Raw genomic sequence first — 10,234 nt, 5'->3', positions numbered from 1 at the left:
AACAGCAATAAAACATTGCCTAGGCTCAACAAGGTTATGTAAACAATGTTAACACATTGTGTGCATTGAAGTCTAACACACGTGTATTGAATTCCTCCCTTATACAATGTATGAAAAGCTATTTTTCTGAACATTGTTTTCGCAACCCATGACTTGTTTGCATTTTTTTTTCAGCATTTGTTGACGCATTGCAGCATAACGTGACGGCGTCCTCCACCTGTTGATCAGTGGAACAGCTTGAAAACCTTGGTAGGAATGTTTATCTGGGCACGCAACTCCACAGGAAACCTATGATAAATATGACATGTTTTTCTTCAAACTGATATAAGAGATGCGGGTCTCTTCACATTATTCTGAAACAATGCACTATGGGAAATCTGCCAATATGATGATTCTTTGTCAGTATAATGTGTATCTATGATCCTCAAGTTAATACAATATTTGTTATTTTTTACAGTGTGATTGTTTACCTATACGATTTGAAAAAAATGTATGTATGGTTTGAAATTTGTCGACAAAAATATTGATAAAGATAATCATGTCTGTGTTTGTAAAGAAACTAAAGGGATAGACAGCGCTAAGACAGAAGTGGTGAAACACTATGCCACAGATGAAATGAATGAATATGCAGTGGACTTTTTGCATTATTTTTAAGATGAAAAAAAAAACTATTTGACATAATGCACAAACAGAACAGCGTTGGCAGCACAGCAGCTGGTTGGAGCCCGTCTTTGCACCTCTGATCCCCGAGAATGAGAGAGAGAGCCACATAACTGCATTACTCAAACTGCAGATAATATTGAGACTATAAGGATGTCTGTGCTGATTAAATATCGCGTCTGTCCAGCCTTCCCAACACCTGAGCCGAGAGAGAAAGTGAGCCACATTATAATCTGTGCTGCACCACCTGTGCTCATGCAAAGACCCAGAGGGATTGTATGTTTACATTTCCAGATCCATAAAGTCACACTTCCCCCTTCCCAGCCTCCTGCACTCGGGGGCCACAAACACATTACCGATGTTCCAGGAGCTTGCCTTTTCATGTGTTTTGTCCTTGCTTCCACACTTGCCATGGTTTCATGGGGAGGATGATGCAGAAAAAAAAACCCTGCGAGGAGACAAACATTACTCCAAAGGAGGGGCCTGGGGGTTTAAAAAACATGTTTCACTGTTGCATTGGATTAGGAAGCTAGAAGCTCGGCGGGAGAGGACGGAGGATGAATTGAAGTGAATGGAATAGAATATAGAAAAACAGTTATACCGTTAATGTGTCTGAGGTGGTGGATGATTGCCCTACTGCACCGTGCTGCATGAGAGCACCCATGTCTCAGCGACAGCAAAAAGCGGTGACAAAAAGGTGAGAGTGGCTTTGATGAGAATCAGCCAGCTTTCATGTGCAGCCGGAGGGGGAAACCAAGCCCTGGGAGTACAGCTCATCTATCTCTGCTATAAGGAGAACAGTTGCCCCAGGCATCAACACACACACACACACACACACACACACACACACACACACACACACACACACACACACACACACACACACACACACACACACACACACACACACACACACACACACACACACACACACACACACACACACACACACATTGTTACAAAGTCATGTGTTATAGTCCAGACTTTTTCTAACAAATTATCTGAATTCTCTACACACACACTGCATGACTAACCACTGTCACCACCCCCATCTTAAAATAAGCACTAATTCTCACTCTCAGGTCTAAAAATAAGCCTGTTCGCTGCATGTGAGCGAAGAAACAGATTTCAAACAGACTTATGCAACACAATCGTTCCAAAGTGCACACATTTTGTTAGAACAAAATTTGAAATATTCCCCTGAACGTTGAATCATTCCTGTAGCATTCAGAGAGAGAGAGAGAGAGAGAGAGAGAGAGAGAGAGAGAGAGAGAGAGAGAGAGAGAGAGAGAGAGAGAGAGAGAGAGAGAGAGAGAGGAGAGAGAGAGAGAGAGAGAGAGAGAGAGAGAGAAGAGAGAGAGAGAGAGAGAGAGAGAGAGAGAGAGAGAGAGAGAGAGAGAGAGAGAGAGAGAGAGAGAGAGAGAGAGAGAGAGAGAGAGAGAGACTGTCCCTCAATATTCGGCACAACATGCAGTCAAAATAAATAAAACTCACTGATGACAGAAAATATTGAGTGTGATAATACAGCCTAAAACCAAACAATGCACCAATCATCTCTGTGCTACGTGCGAATGTCGCAGAGTAAATCGTTCCTACAAACACACCAGTGGTACATAAACAGTGCAGATAGGACACACTGCTAGCAACAGGCGACAACGTGGGCAACAGGATAAGAAGAAAGGAATTCAAATGTTCCCTGACAACAAGGTTTTTCCTATGGGATTTAAGTAATAAGTGCATTGATGAGAATTTTCTTATGATCTCTCTCTGGATCTGTAGAAAAATATATTTGGATGCTGATGGATCTCAGTAGTGTATTTATGAGTGATGAGCTTTATTATCTGCAGCGAGATGGTGATTAAGCAAGGCAGACTTTGTTTTCTTATTCATTATTCATGTATATGAGCTAACACTTCTCAACACTTTTCAATCATCTTTCTGTAACTTTAATGTTCCCACCGTACGGAACTATTGACCGACCGTGAAACCGTTTTGTCATTTTACAATACCAGTTAAGTGGACTGAACCAAAACAACCACATCCTCCACATTGGTAGAAAAAAAAGAGGGAACAGCAGCGATACTTTATGAAGCTCTACTAGGAAGGGAAAGTGAGATGAAGAAAAGAAAAATATGGAAGACAGAACATATGGTGTCCCTTTTGCAGCGAAGTTCATTTTTATTTCTATCACAGCAGTCTGAATACTACAATTTTAGCCTCAACATGTCAACTACTTACCCAATAATAGCTGACCAAATCATAGTTAGCTAAGGGTAATTATTTAGGTGTTGAGACCTTCCGAACACTTTAAAGGTCAAACCACAACCGAGCTGGCAGAAACTCAGCTTGGTTTGAAAATAAGTTGAGGTTGCAGCTTCCCTTTTTACAGCTTTGCACACAGTTCTGCTGTTTGAAATTGATGGCCAAAGAGTTTAAAGCAGGTAAGATCACACAAAGAAACTTTGTCGTTTATAATTAGTTTGTAGAGGCTGTGCAATCATGTAGTCATATCCTCCCCAACCTGTGTGGCCTTTAAAATAAGTCCACACAGATGGAGGGCTTCCTTTGGAAGAACCCGAGATCTCATCTTGATTGTGACTCCTGATATGAAAACAATTGGCAAACCCCCCTGACTGAAGACCATAGGTTAAACACCGGCAGTAAATTAGTTCTCATGATTGAGCTCGGAACCCAACACCCCTGCCGCTTCTTGTTAATCTAAATGAGATCTCTGATGCGGAAATGTATCACAGAGTATTCCTGCTTGATTTAAACGCATTCACACAGCAGACCAAGGTTTGATGATGTTTACTCTTCCTTCAATACAAATAAGAATCTAGTCGACAAAAACACAAACAAGGTCTCCATTGTTAGCTTTTTTCCTTCCTTTTTTCGATAGCCATAACAATGTCCCCTGTTGATAAATACCAATCAGTTTAGACTTTAAAAAAGATAAATAGGAAAACAAAAAATAAACTAAGCATCATGTTTTTCATTTTAATAAGAACACCAGCAATTTTAAGCTACAAAGAAGTCTACAAGGTAAATTAATGTCAATAAAAGGTTTTCTTAAGTCATGACATGTTCAGACCGATGATGTGTTAAATGTGCCGAGGGGATAAGAAAGCCTTCAAATGTCTGTTTTTTGTTGTTGTTGTTGGGGCCATGATGGTGGCTGGGGATGTTGATGTACAAATGTGACTGTAAGAGCAGTCCAGAAAGCCCAAGCTGTGGGCTACGGGTTGGCCCGGTTGGCTCTCTTTGGAGGGGGAGGGGGCATTAGCTCAGAGTCTGCGTCTGGAGGGTGTTTCCGGTTCTGGGCTTGGACTGCCTGACTACAGCGGTCCACGTACTCCAGGAGGATGTCCTTAGTGACGGGCTCCTGGATGCTTTTACACACAGCTGGAGAGAGAGAAACAACAAACACAGGATGAGGAACGGAAAGTTACAACAGAGATGGTGGACAGTGAATGTACTATGTTTTATGTAAGCACAAGCAAAAGAAAAGATAAGTGACTTTTTGCTAAACCCCTCCCTCACACATGGCAATGTATTGTTTAATCACTTGACATCTGAAGAGATTGGTGAATGATTGGTATTCCTTTTTTGCAAAAATTTAAGGAAAACATAACAGAGTGAGTGGATTTGCCCCAATGCAAGCAGCAAATGTTAGCAGTAATAGCTTCTGAGGCAAAGAGTTTGCGTAATTTTGTGGGGTTACAGTTGGCGTTCAGGACTGAAATGCTTGCTGTGTAGTAAGCCTTCAATGTGTGAAAATCAGGATACCAAACCAGAGTGTAAGCTAAGGTGTGCGTATATGCTATTGGGAGTGATGGGAGGCTATAAGAAATCCTGCTGAATTGTGACAAATAACACCTAAGAGGTGAATTTTCCACAAATGGGATAACCGTGAATATTTTAACGCAAGCCACTTTAAAAACAGTTGTACAGCTCACTAACGCACACAGTCCTGTACTAATTTCCTGATTTATTATAAATTGCATTATATCTGAATCGTAAACCTTGACAGGTTATGCAACTGTAAGCTTGGGGCACATTTATGACCATGTCAACATTCTGACACCATACAGATGAGTATATGCTGGTGTCTTAATAGACGCTAGCGTTATCAGCCTGAGGAGAAATGCAGTGCTATCATTCTAGATTTTAGATAAAAAGGTGCTTTAGCCATGGTGGGCGCCAAGGCTGCACACATAGCCCACCTGAGGGTCTAAAGCTCAATAATTCAGCACCATATTTGCTATCTACGTCTATCAATCCATTTGATTCTTTTAATGTATTCTTTTCCAGCCTGTGTTTTTTTATTGCTTCAATTTATACTTCTATGTGCAACCATTTATATTCACTATGCTCTCATGTAAACACAACAGACATTTATAATTACATACAAGTTGCATTACAAGTCACAACATAATGAATACATTACCGTGTCTTTGCTTAAGTAGCCCAATGGCTTCAATAACCTTTAAATTAATCTGTGCTTATTTATACATTCAGCACAACATTGGCATTCATTTGGAGTTGTGTTTCGAACCACCTGACAAATGCATTTTCACTCTCGTATTACCACCGTTTTGTTCTCTACCAAATCCTGAAGGAACTATCTGCATACATCTTTAGCTGCCAAATGCTCCACTATGTTCACCATATTGTGGTGAACTTTATATGTCAAAAGTTCGATTGGTAGTGTACAGTGGGATTCCAGAGGTTTTTCAATGCCTTGCTCCAGAGTTTTGAGGAGGGAATTGCAAAAGGGCATATGATTAAATGAGCCATTCTTTGCACTGACTTGTTATTGTCTCAGTTTTTTGAGACAAAGATTATGGAGACAGAGAGATATATGAATAAATAGCTGTTGGACAGTGAAGGACAAAGTCTCACCCATGGCCGTTTCGTAGGAGTTGGGGAAGCTCTTGTCCACCCTCTGCCTCATGAACACCCAGCTGTTATTGGCGAAGCTGCACTCGATGATCTTGTTGTCGTACAGTTTCAGCTCCTTAGTGGCCTGTGCAGACAAAGATGAAAGGACACAAACATGTTTTTTTTTTTTTTTTTGTACTTTTACAACACTGAGTGGATGAAACACTTTTTCCTTGCGCTGCCATCATTGCGGGAGAAAATGATGAACCCTATTATGTACTTTGCCACATTCAGAAGCTACAACGGTCTGATCCAACAACACTTTTACTCTTTTTTATCCCATTGAAGTCAAGAATAATCATCATTTCAGACACGTGGCTGCATTTATGAATAACAACAGCTCACAATTATTGTCCCGTGTAAAGGCAGTTTTGTCCAAAAAGTATCGGAATAGAGCAAATTGTCATCTTCCTTTTTTCTTTTACTACTAACTTACCATTGGATACTTCAGAGGCACTAAATTGCAAATTGAAACTTCAGGCAGCGTTGGAAGGCAACGTTCAGATGCAATAAATGAAATTCACAAAATGGAAATAACCTTCTAGGACTGTGGGGAAGGAAAAGCATTCTGCAGGCAACAAAAGGAAATGAGAAGTCAACGTTGCCAAACACCTTTAAGGAATCACAAATCATGTAATGAGGCGACTAAAATGTAGAAAACTCAGATTCTCGTGCCATAATTTGCCACAGCGCGAATTAAGTGTCTACTGGAGTAAACACTTAATTCCTCCTTTGAACTGAATCAAGAAACCAATTTTGAATCAGGAAAAGTGAAAAGCAGCATATCCCCCCGTTTGACAATACAATACAGAAAATGTTTGCCATCGGATAAAATAATAACTCAATTTCCACTTACTAGCCTTTTTTTTAGACCTTTTCTACTTCTATATCATGGTCCGACTCAGCAGGCAGTGTTTGTCATTTGACCTTTAATACTAAGCATGGACAATCAATCATGTGGTGTACAATAAAGGTAAAAAAACAACCAGCAAGAGGAACTTGACTTAGGGATTTAGCCGCAGCAATATTTCCAAGATCAAGAAGGAAATTTGTTCTCTCAATATTAAAGGATATTCTCAAAAGGAGAATATATATATATATATATATATATATACATATATATATATATATGGTTCAAAGCCTAAACTCCTTTGTGTAAGCCTGTAACTAATATATAATATACAGTACATGAGATTGAGGGTGCAGTGGGTCCATTTTATTTTGATATTGAGTGCTTGATCACTGTGATTATTTATTAAGGTGCAAGAATATTTAAGGAGTTCAAGTAATTTACTCTTGATAGAATAATTTATAAGAATAATTTAACAGATAATCTTTACTAAATAAATAACCTAAATGGACCTGATTGGATTTAGGCCTAAACTGGTGTATTAGTACATAAACGGAGTGAGTGAAACTCTACCTCTATGATGCAGCATTCAACAAAGCAGCTCAACAGCTCCTTCTCCTCGTATTTAGCTACACAAGATCACTGACGTATTGCATCATATTCTGTTTGGAAAAGACAATCAACTCTACACACGAGCAGCATACTGTAGCATAGCTGAAGTGTATGAAAATGGCAGTTGACGCTGAGTGAGGAGGAAGCGTGAGTCAAGGAAGACATTTGAGCATCTGCTGTTTATTTCTAGAGGGGATGTCTCTCACTGTGAAGAACGTAAAATCTTAGAGGTGCTGTGGAGGAAAATGTGTAGCCGAAAGAATCAAGTACCCAGGGTTGGCTTGGTAACAAAAGAACACCACAGTGCCATGTGTAATTATGAGGGGTTCCTCTGTGCTTATTTACCTTGACCTCACACAGAAAGGCTGTGAAAAGGTTATACAGAAATTCAAGACAACAAGGCTGACCCCCCGGGTTCAAGTGTGAAAATCGGACCTCCAAGGTTAGAGGGTCACCATAATTGCCAAGAAATCACCGATAGTTTGGCAAGATGCTAAAAAACTAAGTCAGTGCTTGTGTGATCCTGGAGTGTGGGGCATCTGGGCTCACAGTGGGGGGTCGAAATCACACAGGAAACAAGGAAATTGTGTGAGGAAGGAAGACAGAGAATGCCAAGATGAGAGAGATACTGGATTACAATCACCTTGACGAATCATAACTCATCAGTGTGCTTCATCAGCCACTCATGATTTCAAAAATACTGATGTAACACCACTATTGACGTTTCTTCGTTCTCAGTTTAAAGATGTACAATTTATTCTTAAGATTAACTTGTGAATCAAACATTTCTTTTAGTCGGAGAACAATGACAGATGATCTGAAGCAGGGCCAAAATCCCTGAGCTTTTCTTAAGCTTGGACACAGCAAGCTCCCAGAAGACTGTGGGGGAGGAGGGGGTTACACAGGCAGGCAGGACGCGCTGCCTCAGGGTGGGATCTCTCCCCGCTGGTCTGCTGGTGAGGGGTGGCATGTTGGCTGCCATCTTTCATCACCACTTGGTGCTTAATCCGTCCAAGATCTGTCTCATTATGGCAGCACCCCGACGTGTGCCTCCAGTTATCAGAGACATTGGCAGCCGAAACTCTTTACCAGCCAGTGTTGCACTAGTGCAGAGCTAAAGAGCTCTGTCTCTCTGCATTTCTGTTCCAACCATGGTTTGTTCAGATTTGGAAAACTACAATACCAAACAAAGAAGAAAAGCAGCATTGCCAGTAGGCGTGAGACAATATGGAATATTCATGCCACGATTATCCTGGCAAAAATAAATAAATCGCAATTGACGCAACCTTACATTAGACTTTGTAAATTCATTTTTTTGTGGGGAATATATTGGGATAAGCTGAGCCTTAGGCGATGGTGACAGTTTAAGTATTTCACAATTATTTCTGATTGTTCAGGGCAAAACACACAAAAGAAACAGCCAAGGTACTGAATACACAGTATGTATGCATGTACATATCCTAACATATAATGCTCTTCTCATCTAATTCTTAAAGTAAGCATATTAGCCGAATAAAAAGTATATACCGAAGTGACGAGCTTCTGACTTAAGATTCATGTCCTTCTGAAACTTTAACTCGCTTCCTGGAATCAAAATATTAATGAACATGATTATAAATGCAATTCACAATCAGCACATTGCCCTGACAATCTTACTGAAGGTCAAGGAGAACAGGACCAAGACATTTCATCACTGGTAAATATTAAATGAATACGACATGAATATTGTATCATGTAATAATAAAAATCAGAGAGTACTGGAAGTATTAGGGCATCTGACCCTAAACTATTCTGTGAATAACGCAGAGCCTACCTGCTTCTTTATCGAATGTTAGGATCGGTGGGGACAGCTGTACTTGAACATTTTGCACAATCTATTTGAGGAATGTTGTTGACATAGCAACGTGAATGAGCAAAGTTTGTCTCTTCACTCGAATAGATGTATTTTCCCCCCAACTCTCCCCTCTGAATGAACCTGCCTTTTGTTTTATTCTAGACTTAATCAGAACTGGCCCACAGGTCTGCGGCTCTGCAGCACTTGGGTCTATTTCAATAAGAAGAAACTAGATGAAAAAGATGAAAATATACAAGTGGGGACAGAATATTAAATGCAAACGTACGGACATGTAAAAACACTCCCTCAGAGAAAGCAACATAGCGGATGGTCCAATCTTTAATATGCTCTCCAACAGAATGCATTAGATACATTCTGTCTATCGAACATTGGTGCATACTAAAATATACACAACTCAACGGAGTGACTCAGCGATAGTGGGAATTGTAAAGCTGAAATAGACGCCTCATGTTTTATTACGTATAATGCAAATTACTGCGGCAAATTAAAGCTATTTGTGGACATACATTTCTGTGTCAGTTGAGCTGCTCATCAGCCTGTTGCATGACGTCAGTGCTTGGTCCCTGGTGAATATTTGATCATCAACCCACACGTTCAGATTGACTGCCGCATCAGATCTGAGGAGATCTTCAAGGAGATAAACGGGCAAATAAAGTGCAGCTGAGGAAACTTTTGTTTTTTTAACCACCCAAACTTTGTATTGATAAGGTTTTTTTGTTATGGTGTATGAATGATTGAGGGTGTTCTCTGGGAGGTGCATTAAGGTACCCCAACTCAACTTAAGGTTCTTAAACCCACATGGAATGTAATTTTAAAAAGCTGTGGGTAATAAAATAAATACAACTGGGAAGGTTACTGAAACAGAAACATACTTGTTCTAACTCTAACTTAATAATGATGATGCATTCAGAATCGATCGTAGAAACGGGGGGAAAGTATTGGAAAGGGGTATTTCATTACTCTGCAGGTGAAGTGCACGCTGCCAAACTCTCACGGTTGCATCAAAGCGGTCGGTCTTTGACAGAGAGCTGCTATTATCTCCGTCTCTGGTGACTGGATCTGTCAGGCACCATTCAAATTATTTATGATTAATGAGCTGAACTCACATAGGGTTCTGCACGGGGATCCAACTCCATGAAGCTGTACTTAACCTGAATGGGGAATCGATAATTATTCCTACTTCTTCATTTTCTGGATAAGTCAAAACTGTATAATGGCTGAAAACTAGGGTTGGGTACCCTTCACATTTGAACTACGGGGATCTGGAATGTGGTACCGGCAACCAACAGCACCCCTTTTCAGTAAATTAACTCTCC

At 40.3% G+C, this 10,234-nt stretch overlaps 1 protein-coding gene across 1 annotated transcript in view; it reads right to left on the bottom strand.

The window, feature by feature from the left end:
* Positions 1-3,022: 3,022 nt before the first annotated feature.
* The window catches only part of rngtt (RNA guanylyltransferase and 5'-phosphatase), an 87,491-nt gene continuing 80,279 nt past the window's right edge, over positions 3,023-10,234 (bottom strand). The window contains exons 15-16 of the mRNA XM_080048379.1: positions 5,563-5,686; positions 3,023-4,062 (exon numbers count right to left, since the gene is read on the bottom strand). Coding sequence (XP_079904505.1) covers positions 3,896-4,062; positions 5,563-5,686 — 291 coding nt within the window. The 3' untranslated portion in view covers positions 3,023-3,895. The remainder of the gene's footprint in view (positions 4,063-5,562; positions 5,687-10,234) is intronic.

This window comes from Ammodytes marinus, assembly GCF_949987685.1.
Source record: "Ammodytes marinus genome assembly, chromosome: 19".
Classification (NCBI taxonomy): domain Eukaryota; kingdom Metazoa; phylum Chordata; class Actinopteri; order Uranoscopiformes; family Ammodytidae; genus Ammodytes; species Ammodytes marinus.
The sequence above is the reverse complement of the archived record's forward strand: the minus strand, read 5'-3'. Positions and strand labels throughout refer to the sequence as shown.